The 15244-nt window shown below is 27.0% G+C and overlaps 1 protein-coding gene across 1 annotated transcript; it reads right to left on the bottom strand.

Moving 5' to 3' along the window:
* Positions 1-3937: 3937 nt before the first annotated feature.
* On the bottom strand, positions 3938-4165 carry LOC113873787 (protein LITTLE ZIPPER 4-like). The gene has a single exon (XM_027512100.1). The coding sequence runs from the start codon at positions 4163-4165 to the stop codon at positions 3938-3940; it is 228 nt and encodes a 75-aa protein (XP_027367901.1).
* Positions 4166-15244: the final 11079 nt, after the last annotated feature.

Raw genomic sequence — 15244 nt, 5'->3', positions numbered from 1 at the left:
TTTAGCCATATGGTTCTGTTATACTTGAACTTCACATTACAATATGTTAATTTATATATTGTTTTGATGATATATATATATATATATATATATATATATATATATATATATATAATTTTTCAGTATCTTCCATCATATTTTTGTCCCATTTATTAAATCTATAGATTTTTTGAGAGAGTTGTGGTGTGGGTCTTGAAAGGGAATCTCAGTCATCATGTTCTGCTCCTTAATTCTATATCAATATTCACATTCTGAGCTCGTCACCTTAAGAGGACAGTTTCAGTTAGATGCAGCGTTACAGCAACATTTTTTTTTAATATCCCTTCAATTCTGATTAGACATTCTTTTCTTTGTTGTATTTGAAGCAGTGTAGTTTTTTATTTTTTTATTTTAATAAAATATGATTTTAGATTATTTCTCTCTTTTTTTAGTTTTAGGATAGATCGTTGATATAAATTATATTTGCTTGTGTTATTTAATATTTTTTAGTTTTTAGTTAAATTTAACTTTTTATTGTAAATAATTTAAATTAATTTAAAAGTATTTGATGTTTTATCTATGTATATAAAAATAAAAATAGTTAATTATCTTTTTATTCTTGATTCTTGTTAATTTTTATAAGACTTGATATAAATAATTTAGATACTATACACTTATAGTTTAATGGTTTGACTAATAAAAATTATATTTTATTTAAAATTATTATGATAAAAGAGTGTTGTAACTCACTCAAAGCTACGTTATTATAACTTAGTTTCTTCTTTTAAGTTTATGTAAATATGATTAAATTTAATTTTGTCTTAAAAACTTATTAATTTTAATTTGTATAAATTTTAAACTTTAAAAAAATAAATAATCATCAATATCTATTGATAATAATGGTACATTTAAATTTATCAAGTCACATATCACCTTAGAATGGTTATTAACATGGTATCACTAGGTGCATATTATATCATCATTAGATAGGGATAGAAATTAATTTTAAATATTTAAAATCTATTAAATTTAAAACTCACGAAATAATTTTTGGAAAACTATAACCAAATTTAACTATATTTGTAAAGACTTAAAACTAATTTTTTTTAAGTTTGAAATCTAACTTATATTTTTTTATAATAAAAGGGGCGAATTGTTCTTTAAAATTTTAAAGTCAAAGGTATTTTTTTATTCTTTACTTAGATTATGAGAAATAGTGGTCTTTTATTTTTATTGTTTTAGAAGTCCTATGTATTTAAAATTTAGCAATTTTGATCTGACATTAATCTTTTTATGTAAAATTGTTAAAAAAAATTTCACTAAATTTTTTTACAAATTAAACCAATTATTGTATACTTAAAATTCGTAAACTATAATATCAAAATTTTCCTAAAATAAAATAAAAAATCATCTTCAAATCCTAGTCTCACATGTTATAAATCATTCAAAATTTTACTAAATTTTCACTAAATTTATTAATTTTGAATTTTTTATAATTATTTAATGTTCTAATTCTATTATTATAAAGCTCTAAAAAATTAGATAAAAAATATAATATTAAGTTTTAGGTAGAAAAAAATCAACAAAATACCAAATTTATAAAAATAGAAAAATTAATTATCTCTAAAAACATAAAATTATACATATTCTAAAATAAAAAATATTTATTATTTTTAAAACATAAAATTATAATAAATATTTATGCGTAAATTTAAACTAATTTTATATTTATATACCTTAATATACACAGACTGCGTGCTATTAATTTAATGGCTCTTATATATTTATAGTTTTGTAATCATAAATTTATTTATCTGTTTATAATAATATGGCATTGACATTTCAGTTATTTAATTAGCTTAAACTGTGCTTGTCAACTTACCTTTTCGCATTAATAGAATAATACTTTTTTTTTTCTTTCATTATTTTAGTTTTTAGTTTACATCTTTTGAGTGATTTATACAAATTAGTACCGAATTTTACCAACTTTATCGTAAATTTATTTATTTATCACATTATGCTAGATGAGTAATATGTATCCCTTTGTATCTTTTTCATTTATCTAACATTTTAAATATAAATATATTTAAATTTTCGTACAATATTTTAAATTGTCAAACATTCGAGTAAAACTTAATTAAGCACTTAAAGAGCATCTAAAAGAATTCAATTTTATGTCAACTGTTTATAACCTTTTTTATAAACTTTTTTTTGTTTATTTTTTAAAAATTATAGTTAAATATATGAATAAACTCTCAATCAGTAAAAAATTATTAAATAAATATTTAATTAAAATATATTTCAAACACATTATTCTTTAAAAATTCTTATTTAATAAAACTTATTTATAAGTCTAATTACGCAACTTATTAAAATAAGATAAAAAATTATACTTCATTGAATACATAAAATTTAAAATATAATTTAAATTTGTAATTCCAGTTATGGTTCAACAATTATGAATTATATCTAATTATAATTATAATTTCATTTGATATATCTAATTACATGCATTAGTTTGAAGATTATAAAAACGATGGTAACTATAGAGAAAAAAAAACAACAATAAAAATAAATTTATTATTGAAGAGTTGTAAAAACGAAAAAAAATAATTACAGTTATGAAAGTGAGAATGAAAGTTATAAATTAAAAAATGTCAATCTTAATTATATCATGATTTTATGAAATTAACTAAAATTATTATATTACTAATTTTAAAAAGATTTTTTAAACAATGTAATTATTATTTTTAGGTTAAATTTCAAATCAAAAACCAATTTCATACTCAATTCTACATGGTGAACAGACGTTAATAACAAAGTATTAAAAATATTTTTATGAAAAATTTGGAAGATTATGCAAGAAGACATGATGTTACTCATGAAAATTTAGAAGTTGTCTAAATATAGCTTTAAATAATTCTTAAGAGTTAATTTTATAACACGTTTTGCATCATTATTTATGAACATAGACGTCAACCAGACTCGTATGGTGGAGGCATTGACTATGTCATGTCCTGTTTGTTTCTTCTGAAGTCTTCATTCTTCAGTCTTCACCCACTCATTCACTTTCATTCAACATTCTTTTCTTCTCATTACATCTCTTCAAAACTCAATCTGAACCACATGCCATCTCCGTCATCCTTCCTATTCAATTTTTACTTTTACTTCTTTTAATAATTATTCTTTTATTTTATTAAATATTTATTAATTTTTCAGAACATCATTTAAGTTGTCTCTTTATTTTAAGTCTGTAGTTTTCAAATATATGAATATAAAATTTAGTTATATATAATATTAAGTTTAATATTATATTTTAATTCATTAGTTATTAAAATAATGCAACCGTTGTTTTTTATATTTTTTTTTCTCTTTTTAGCCATTGGTTGGTTGTATAGAAATTAAGACAGAGTTTGGAGATAAATAGACAGACAGAGAGAGAATAACACATACGCTAGCAACGGTTTTTAGTTTGTCAGGCCAACTGAAAAGAATTAAATAAATAATGTATTATGAAATTATGGAACTTATAAGAAATCCACTGACCCTTTTCTTATATAAGCTGATATATTTAAATTTGGACTAGAATTTATGTTGATTATATTAGTGTAAAACTTTTTCATGATCACACACACACACACACAAAGAGGTGGCAATGAGAGCTAAACATATAATAACTTTATATTCCTTTCTAACAGATAGGCCTGATACATCATACAACCTTGTAGTTCAGAAATTCATATCTAAACCCCCCAAAAAAAGAAAGATATGATTAAACATAGAAATGGAAGTAATAGTGCCCTGGTAGATGATTGCTAGTATTGTCCTATGGAACAGAAACTACAACTACTACTGCTCACATTGATTTTACACAAAAAGTAAATTAAAAAAATAATAATAAAAATACAGTCTCTAGTGGGGTCAAGATGCTTCTTAATCTTATCACTAGGCACATTAATTAATTGCTGGAACTAGAAGGATCTTGAGTGGCACTTGAGCTCAGGCTCAAATCAAGAATGGTATTTGGAGCATTGCCTTTCTGATTACCCTTTGAAAGCTTCTGTTTCAGCTCAGACAATAAAGCTTGATTCTCTTGATTAAGAAGTTGAGCCTTCTTCCTTAATCTCTCATTCTCTTTCATTATGTAACAGTTCTGCAGGTACAACTTTGAGTTCAATCTTTCCATCACTACACCAAAACTCACTAACTATTAACAATGACCCTGAAATCAGAAAAGAATTTTAGTATCAATACAAGTAAAATCTTTAGATAAATTTTATATTATCTTTAGATAATACACCACTAGTGAATCCAAAGACTTATAACATATGACTGAATATGATTGATAAGGAGAGGGAGAAAGAAATAGAATGATAAAGTGAGAAAACAAGGAAACACAATCACCTTAATATAACTGAATGAAAACCAAAAGGGAAAAGGAGAAAAAAAAAATAATGTACAAGCTTCCAAGCGAATGTGTTGCTTTATGAAATGCTTTGGAAGATATAATTATTACACATAAACTAAGAAGGCAATGTCAACAGGGAAAAGCATAGGAGGTGGAGGCCAGAACAATTGAGTCCTTTGGACCACCTTGTCAAATAAATGGAGCATATGGGGTTGTCTGAAAAACTAAAGAAGATGATGCAGGGAGGAATAACAGTTGTCCAAACCCGCACTCACTTGAAAGCAGAACAAAAAACAAAAACTTGGGTTCTTTCGGCTATCCCAAGAGGGAAGAAAAGGATAAAGGTCCTACGTAAAAGAGACAAGCTTCGTACCAAGATCTTCTGTGTGTTTGTATGTCCATGTAAAAACACAGTTTTATTGATGTTTGAAGCATATAAAGAGACATTCATAATTTTTTTTAATGTCTTAGTAGAGCCAAAAATTGCCAAAAGTAAAATGGAAAAAAATAAATATATAACCAAAAATCCCTGTATAATAATAAAGAATGAATATGGATATATAGCTAGAGAAAGACAAAGAAACCATTGAGGGCATTTTTTAAAATATATAAATGGATAAATAAATGAAACAGAATCTACAGAGAAAAAGGTTTGATAGGCAAACATTCCTCCCACAAAACAAGGTGGAGTGAAACTAAGATACCTAAAACTATGTGAAAGCCTTGAGTAAGTTAGAAGAAGCAAACAAGAGACAGAGTACAGGTGATTGGGACTCAGATATCTAAACCAAATACCACTTTGCAAAAGCCTGAAATGGGTCTTAATTTGCAATACCATGTTTATATTTCTTTGTGAAAGTAAGGAGGCATCCAAAAAAAAAATAAAGAAAAGAGTGAGAGAGAGAGAGAGAGAGAGGTGGGGCCCCCATGTCTTTCTCTCTTGAACTTTTCGAAAAAGATCACCTTTTCAAGGAGGGTTGGCTTAGGAGACTTTGGGGGAGGAAGCAAAATCTGGATTGTGGAAGGAGTAGCAGTGTGAAAAAGGGAGAGTTTAAGTTTAGGGAAGAGGGAGTGAGGGAACAAAGGGTGTGTTGTTAATTTATAGAGGAAAAGGGAAGATAGATCACAGACACAAAGGATGAAAGAGAGAGAGAGACATATGGGTGGGGGGTCGTGCCTCTTCTCTCTCTGACACAACAATCATGCATGTGTAAGCATGGAAGGCGGCCGGTTAGTAGCCTAAAAGATTTTATGTTCCGGTTCTATGATGATGGTTATGGCGTCATGTGAATGATGATGGTTTACCTTTTTCTATTTTACAATAACATCATTTTTTATTTTGGGGGGTTATGCTTGCTCATAATATGTTGTTACATGTAAGTGTTGATGTGTAACAAGATTACATGAGAGTTCACTTGTTGAGAGATGATAGGTTGAAGGATAAATGAAGTCACAATTTTTGGCACCAAAGAGATTGATTTCAATTATTTTTATAGGGGTTGTTGGATACTTGTTTGTGGAATTGAGGGCATGGTGGGAATAAAAATGGGCATAATGGAAAGGAGAGGAACAATAATGGGGGCTTTCAGTTAGGGTTTGTAAAATGATGATGGGCTAGGCCGTCCCAAGATTTGCAATGATGGTTTGGATTGGGTCCAAAACCACCATCAGCACCCTCCCTTACCCCCTCCCCCCTATCATCAATTACTCTTTTGTTTTATTTATGCTGCGGTTCTTCTATTTTTAGGCCCCCATAATTTTCACTTTCGTTTTTGTAATTTTCATGTGTTGGGAAGTGTTGGCAGTAATCATTCTCCTTGCCGTAATGTTATTCTTCCTTTTGTTGAAAATGGCGATTTTTGTGCATTGAGACCTGAGAGAGGGGGAAGAGACTGCCACTTGTTTGTGGACTTGTCTCCACTACACGGCACTACTTGGCTACTCATCGTTTCCCATAATAATCAATATATTTGTCATTTTTATAACGTTTGAGTGATGATGGAAATTTTGTTCATGTGTGAAGGGAGGGATATACCCAATTAAAATCCCTTGCCTTGTTACCAAGAATTGCGCATATATTCTTTTTCTTTGTTTTTATATGCTTAGGAGAGTGCTTTTTAACAAACTAAATGTGAAATCATTAAAAGGGTTCCACAAAAAGGGCAAAAAATAAAAAGATGGCAAGGGTGTTATGCATTGTCATTATACTAAAGCAAGCTTGTTTTAGTACTAGTTCTTTCCAAGAATCAATTCTTACTCCCAATTGGATTCCATTCACATTAATTAACTGGATATCCAAATAACCAATCTCCCCCACCATTTAGCCTGTGACTTATGAGCTAATTAAAGAGCGTTTTAAACCATTGATGGTATTTTGTTTTACGTTATTATAATCATAATAATTATGTGGAAAGGTGGTAGTATGTTAAGTAAAGCACTATTTTTCTTGCCAAATTCAGGAGATGATCTTGGAATAATTGTTGGGGGGAGTAATAGGGGTTGGGGCCAGCAAGTCCTCAATTCCTGCATGGGTTATGAGTGGAATAACGTGAAACATCATGGTTGACAGATGGTATATTTTGGATGTTCTAATTTCCTTATGAGTCAATTTGTCAACCAGTTCCTGGGTGTCCCCCCCCTTCAACTTCCTTCGTTTCAATCCCCTGTTTAGGACTTTGCTTGCACATATCTATGTTGTCTAATTATGGGGATTCCATCCACAGCTAACTCTTCATGAATTTACCCTTTCGTCCTTAACACTCATACATCTTTATAATTAATTCTTGGCTTATATATTAGTTTCAACTATTCATGTGCTATATGAATTTATTATTTTTTCATTAAGTCGCATTTTTAACTAAGTATTCCATCGTTTATTTTAAATTGGAATTTTTAATTTTTCTATCCCATATAAGAAACAATGTTTTACTATTTGATAATTTTTTCCATAATTTTCCCTCAATTTCAAAAGTCTTATATCATTACTTTTTTTTTTATCTTGTGGAATAAAATCCTCATTATTTATAATGGAAATAGTATGTTATTATATCTTTTTCTTTTTTAAGGAATGTGATTTGATCATTGTTTAAGAATAATCTTGTTTTTTTTTAAGATGTGTTTGGATGGTGAAATTATAACTATGATTTAGATTTTTAATATTAATTCCAATCTTGATAGTTTAGTGTAGAATGTTTGTATTATGCAAAGAACTGGGCATAAAATTATAGTGGTAGTAGCGGAGAGAAAAAAGGTCATGGTAGTAACAATAAGAGTGTTGATAAAAGTAATGCATGACTATTGTGGAAGTGATAGTCTTAAGTTTGGGAAGAGCATGTACAGCTTATAAGGATGAAAAAATGACATTAATATAATATCAGTTAAAAATTAAAAAAAGGCTCAAACTAGCTATTGCACAATTTTATACAAACTTGTTCTATAATTTGTGATTCTGATTCTAAAATAAATTTAATTAAAATTATTTGGCCAAATTTCAATTTCAAGCTATCAATTTCATATCTTTATTTTACATGTCAGATGAACACTCCGTTTCAACCAGTAAAACTTAGTAGTTTGAAAAATATTAACATAGCACAATCTTTTTAATATGCTTTTAATTATTTGATTATTTTTATGCTGGTTAAAAAAATTAGTGTCCGTTTTCTATTTTCTAGAACAATATAAATTTTATTTAATAATAAAGAAAATGTAATAAAAAAATATTGTTAAGATACCTCGTATTTGCCACAAGATGATGTATGTATTACTGCCAAATGGAACGGGTTTTAGAATTAATTTCATAGCTAACGTTTTTGTTCAAATACTAGAAGAAAAACAGGGGACAGGTTTCAGTTTTTATTTCTTGTCACTTGCATTTTCTAAAATGTCAACCAGATTTCATATTCTGCTTTCTTTCTAAATAAAAAAGTATTACTACAATTTAAATGTATCATGTTTTTGTTACAAAGGAAGTTTAAAGCGTGGTGTATGGAAATTCAAATTTATCAATTTTTGGAGGATTAATAAACAATTCCTAAAAAGATGAATTGGTATCACTTGAGACATGGTTTATTTTACATATTTTTCTTAGACAAATCCCACATTTATAACTAAAGCCCCTAGGTACCTAATTTGATTACCATGGGGCGTTTTAAACTTTCTTGCCTTGTTCGCTTTACCAACCAATGGAACATAAATAATTAATGTGTAACTGGCTGAAGTCTTCATTTATAGTTTAGTTAGGCCAATTAGATGAGATTAGAAGTTTGGGCAAAAATTGTTACTCCACTGTTGTCCCAAATGATTTAATTGTTTTACCAGCGATATAGCTGCGGCTAAGATGAGCTCTGCTCAACCAAAGTTGTAGACTCATGAGTTCCTATCCCATCATATGTTCAAACATGTTCACTACCCTAACATGTGCTTGGTCAACAACCCATATGGCATTCAAATTCAGATAATAATAATAATGGCAGAGTCAAAGAAGTATAGGGAGGCAAAAGGGTATCTCCCCAAGCAAAGGCGTAAGCACAAAACATATAGGTAGTAAATTGGCGTAAATGCGGGTATGAATCTAATAAAAGGGTGTTATAAATCTCGTCAGAAACAAACAATGATGGCAAAGGCCCAACAATAATGGTTCTCTTCCCCTAGTAATCCATTCAAACCCCCCCTTCTTAAATAACCATTTTGCTTTTCCCCTGCAAAATTGAGTCACCCCCATTTAATAATTCATTGAAATTTTGGGCCTTCATGATATAAGGGTGGTTAGTTTTGTTTATTTTTATCTTCATAAATGAGTATGATAGTGGTAAAGTTTAAAATTTTTTTAAAAAATATTTGCATGGCCACAGAAATAACTGGCACTCATGAATACCCGTCATCATATACCTTGTCTATAATTACAATTATGCAGGGTGGTAATGACCCATCTTTATTTTTACCAAAAGGAAAAAAATAAAAAAGAGTAAGAGATGATTGCATCACCCAGTGAGAAGCAAAGTAACTGATTTGTGGAGCATGAAGGACCAACACACGTGAAAGGCTTTGAAATTTCATCCCATAGTTATATCTTCTCATAATGGGTGAGCGTGTGATAGTATTGGCAAGAGAAAGATCTGAAGGTGACCCACAGGGTAATGAGTTGTGGAAGGCAAAGCATGGAAGAAGGGAAGGTTAGTCATTTAACCAGACCAAGGCCAAATGGCATCATTTCATCAATATTTCAAACCCTTCAACTCTATCCCTTCCATTACTTCTTTTTCTGAGGTCATTTATAATGATTTCGCATAATACCAATCCCTGCACTGCTAATGATGAATTTTTACATTATTACGGTCCGTAAGTGCATTGAACCCTACACGTGAGCTTAGGGGTTTGATCAATTTTTTTAGGCTCTGAGGGGACCACTAGTGGAAAACACCCTCTTCTTCAACCCATTTTGTTCACACCTTTCTAATTGGATGCATGAGAGGATCATATCAAAATCTCACTCGAATTATGCACAAACTTTGTATAATAATTTTTATAATTTAATAGAACGATATTATAAAAAAGAGAGGGAACTGTAATCGAGAGAAAAATAAATTATTGAAAATCTTACAAAAATTATTATAAATATATAATTTTCAACATGAAAATAACAACTCACTCGAATTAGTTTTATCAAAAGTTAAAGTCTTGCGGTGAAATAAAGGTGAGCCAACTTAATTAACTTACTGGTGAGTAAAAGAAAATATCTTTTCAATTCAATTTACCAACTTAGTAGGTTGACATGCTAAATAGTATGATCTTTTTAAAAAGAACATGTCATAAAAAAATACCATTATCTTTTAGTAAAATATTAAAAAATTAGTAAAAAAATTAAAATTAACTGCAAGCCAACAAAAATCAAACTTGATTTAACCTGTAGTTTGTATAAATAAGATAAAAGCAAACCTTCAATACTTGCAAGTTGATTTTTTCTTAACTCAACTCACTTATAACTCAGTTAATCCGTTGGCAATTACATGTATATATCGAACGGTTGTCAATTTTTATAAGTGAAATTTTTGAATAACTCAAACAAAGTATAATGAAAAATTATTATTCTACAATAGCAAGTACAAAAGGTGTTAGAATTGAGGAATATTAATTGTTGTGTTAAAATTTAAAATAAAATAAATAAAATAATCTCTTTTGCATTTTCAGGTAAAAACTATTTTTGTCTTCTTCTTACCTAGATTTAGCCTTTTCAGATATAAGGCACGCTTTCTTTCTATCTTTAAAGATATGTGGCGCATTTATAGTTCTGTAAGGATTAATCTTTACTATACATCACTTCACAATCCTGAATATTAACTAAAACAGTATAAATTATTCCCATTATTTTAACTTCAAACTTTATATGGAAGCGTACGACGAGTATTTCATATATTTAGAGTAATCCAAATTATTTAAGCCCATAACCGTTGCTTAATTGTAATATTTAAAAGGCTTAAGTATCTTTCCCAAAAAACAAAAAGGCTTAATTATAATGTGGCCATGTATTTAAGACCATTTTTTTTTATTTTAGTTTTAGTTAAAATGTTTCATTATAAATTAGTTTCCCTTATTTATTAAAGTTAAAATAATGTTGAATTTTTATTTTTTTTTTGCTAACAAAATAATAATGTTGAATTTAGTTCTTATATTCAATATTATTTTTATTTATATACTTATACTTTATTTTATTTTCTATATAAAAAATTTATATTTTAATCTCTAAATATAATTTTTTATATATAAAATAAGTTAAATATAAAGACTAAAATTATAATTTAACTTATTAAACAACAAGTCAAAATTCATTAACTCTATGATTTAAACTTAAATATTTACATTATTTAATAATATTTTATAAAATAAAAAATTAATCAATTCAATTATTAGTTTAAATTTTTTTCAAATAAATTAATTTTACAAAATTTTATAAAAAATAAAATTAATTAGTATTTTTATTATATTATTTTAGTTTAACAGATAATATATTTTCAAAATATAAAAAGATATTAAATTTTGAATAATATACCTATAAATGTTTAAAATTTAATATACGTAATTATAAGAATAATAGAAAATATTTCAACAATTAATTAAAAATTATAAAAATATATAAATAACATTTTTATCTTTAATTTAATGCATTTTTTTAAATTTTTATAGGTTTATCTTAAATTTTATTTGATAATTAAAAGTACGATGTTAGTAGCCCTCTAAAATGTATTAAAAAATATTTATGATTTTAAGATTTTATGAAGAGGAAAAGCTGTATTTCATTTATTTACCGTCTCTATTTTAGAAGATAGCTATAATTTTAGTTTTTTTAAAAAAAAAAAACATTTAAATCAGCTTCTTGAAATAATTTAAAGATATTTTTTAAATCTGTTTTCAAAAACTTAAACAAATATACCAATATTTAAAAAAATGAGAAAACGGAAATAAATAATAAGAATGCCACATAAGTCTGGCTGACGAATGACTTGGTTTAGATTCACTCAATATTTGTTCGAAAATATTATCTTTGTATTTCCCAAAAATAAGACCTCATATCATATGCTTTGTATTTCATATTATAATATTAGTAAAGGAGATTAAATTTAATGCATTATTAATATTAAAAAAACTCATATTAGTAATTAAATAAAATATTTGATAAATATAATTTTAAAATTAGTTATTACAAAATATAAAAAATTAGTTATTACAAAAAAAATAATTACTTTTATTGATATAATATGATTCATGATTAGATAACAAATATTTTTACCATCAATACATTCCAATTAAATTATCAATGATGCGATGAATCATGTTATCATAATTTTATTAGTACAAAAAAAGTGATATATTATTACTATACTAGCATAAATTTGTTAGTGTGAAATATTTTTTTTTTTTAATACTCAAACCCTTGTTAAAAAAATTTATATAAATGATAATAATTTTGTAATAATCTATTCAAAAGTTATATTAATTTTCATTCCACACTCACGTGATGCATGTGCTATCAATTGTTGTTGTACCGTACAACGTCCTTGTATTTATTACAAATTTTATTTTTCCGGACGATCTCTGCTTAAGATTTTTACTACAATAAATAGTGAAAAAATAATTTAAAATGAAAAATAAAAAATGAAATGGTAGAAATATGATATATTTTTTTTTTTGTAAAATTAACTAAATACAAGAATTATAAAAATGTTAACGGCAATTTTTTAATAAATAAATAAATAAAAGCTATATTTTCATAGTTTATTTATGTGTCATGAAAAGCTTTTAAAAATCATCATCAGTAATCTATGATTAGAAATATACTATGGTATTTTACCATAGCATGTCACACAAAATAACTTATGTGTTGTTCAAAATAATTGTTACTTATCATTTTTATTTTAAAGAGCAATCATGAGAGTTGTAATATATGTATTGTTATTGTTTTAACATTTATATCCATTTTTTATTGTAATTTATTTATTTATTTACTTACTTTATTATATGTATTGTTATTGTTTTAAGAATTATAAGTTGTAATTTATGTCTTTTTATAAAATGTTATCGCGCTATTATGGAAAACAAAACATATAATGGAATGAAAATATAACATTCAAACTACATTATTAATAATTTGAAACAACCACTTTAATAGTTAAAAACAAAAATTATCTTTTTTGTCAAAGCCAAATGCACTGAAAACAATATCAAATTAGGATAACTACATTGATAACTAAAAACAATAACATAATGATATAACTACATCATGACAACTAAATACTAGGAACTAGGTCTTTGAGCATGAGAATATTATCTTCAACTATGGTTCTCAGCTTGGCAAAAATTGTATCAACGCAATCTTCTCATTTCATATATATCCCTTTTATTAAGGAAAAGAGTTAATTTGGATAATCTTGTATTGTGCGCCTTAAGGTAAGATTAGGACAAAGTCTTGGACTTTTGTATTGTTGTCATATGTTTCATTCCAAATCACCTTGAATTTCTTCTTATAAACTTTGCATACTCCATTGATCATATAGACATCATCAACATAAGCACACTAGGTCTTGGAGCATAAGGATATTGTCTTCGACTATGGTTTTTTTGCATCGTTACAGTCTTCTCATTTCATGTATATCCCTTTTATTCAGGAAAAGATTTAATTTAGTATAATCTTTTATTGTACGCTTTAAGGTAAGATCAGGACAAAGTTTTAGGCTTTTGTATTGTCCCATATGTTTTCATTCCTAATCATTCTAATTTTTTTATAAACTTTGCACACTTCATTGATCATATAGACATCATCAACATAAGCACATTAGTCAATATTTTGACTACAACAAGCAATAATTATGTGACAACATATAAGTCCGCATTTTACCATAGTCACAATACATTTGTCTTAGATGAACTCTATATTTTTGCTTGTTAAATAAATCTTGAACATGGAAAGTCTCATTTTGTCTATCAAATTGAGTAACACGTAAGATTTTGGCACCTTCCTCATTTAATTGAAGTCAAATCGTCACATATTCAGAGAAAATATGTCTAACCTTTTTTCGTACATATGCCTCACTCCTTTATGTGCAAACAACTGAAATAATCGGAAGTAAGTTGCTCTTACAAGTATTGTGATTAAAAGATTACAAACACTTTTTAATATTGAATTAATGCACTCAACAAGATTCATGGCATGTGATCTCACCTATAGCCTTTGTCATTTGCTAAAATCCATTTTTCTCGTGCAATTTCATTAAGCTAATTTATATATACTTCTCCACGTTCTTATATTTACTCATAATGAATATTAAATTCACGTTTAGTTCTTAAATAACATGCAAAAGCATACAATCATTCATATAAGTATTTTTAAAAGCATATAATATGCACATATTTGTTAAATTTAAAATACAGAAAATTCAAGAATTACCTAGCAGACAACAAGTTTATACAATATGCCTAATACAATACATATAAAATACTATTCTTAGAGGTTCTCATTGTCCATTGATTCTTCATATTGTTGCATTAATTGAATCGTGTTGATTAAAAAATGTTGTCAATGCCATCTTGCCTCACGTGTTTGTGTAAATCATCAATAAAAAAAGACAAGTATTAGCAGTCTCACCTTCAATAATAGCAAAGCAATTAACAATATATTTTGATTACCAATTTACCATTTTGTGTAATAGCTACTAATAGAACTCTCTTGTATTTGCCATATAAATATATCCCATCAACTTGCAAAAGTAGTTTACAATGTATAAATGCTTTAGTATAAGGACCAAAACTCCAGAAGACTCGATGTAATATTTGAACATTGGAAACTAGTTCATCATGACATTAGAGTGATGCAATATCTAACTGAACAATAGATCTTCAGACAACATCAAATATTTCTATGCACCATTGTGGCAAAGCTTCAAATGAGACTTCCCATTATTCGAAATCTTTTTTCAATTATTTTTTGCTTTCCCATTCATGTTTTCCAATTTGTGTATCTATATCGAGATTGAATCTCATCAATTATGAGTTTCATCTTAAAGGAAGTGTCATACTCTACCATTGGCTTAATAAATTTTGCAATTGTGTTTAAATCTAATTTCCTATGATCCTAAGGAATTCTTCAATTGTAAAAATGTGCGAGTCATTATACTTTCTTATCTCTCAAATATATTTCTTTTTTTTTTTCTTCTTAAAGTAGCACGAAGAAGTCATTCACAATTTATTCCATACTCATGCATTTACGATAAAATGTTTATGTTCTTGACTCGAACACTTTATAATTCACTCCTTTTAATATATTATAATGCTTAATTATTCATGTAACATTTTCTCTATTATTAAATT

The sequence above is a fragment of the Abrus precatorius genome, unplaced genomic scaffold (genome assembly GCF_003935025.1).
Source record: "Abrus precatorius isolate BTA unplaced genomic scaffold, Abrus_2018 Scaffold7, whole genome shotgun sequence".
NCBI lineage: Eukaryota > Viridiplantae > Streptophyta > Magnoliopsida > Fabales > Fabaceae > Abrus > Abrus precatorius.
The sequence above is the reverse complement of the archived record's forward strand: the minus strand, read 5'-3'. Positions and strand labels throughout refer to the sequence as shown.

Excerpts from the sequence above, each read along its gene's own strand:
- LOC113873787 (XM_027512100.1), bottom strand. The coding sequence starts at position 4,165 with ATGGAAAGATTGAACTCAAAGTTGTACCTGCAGAACTGTTACATAATG.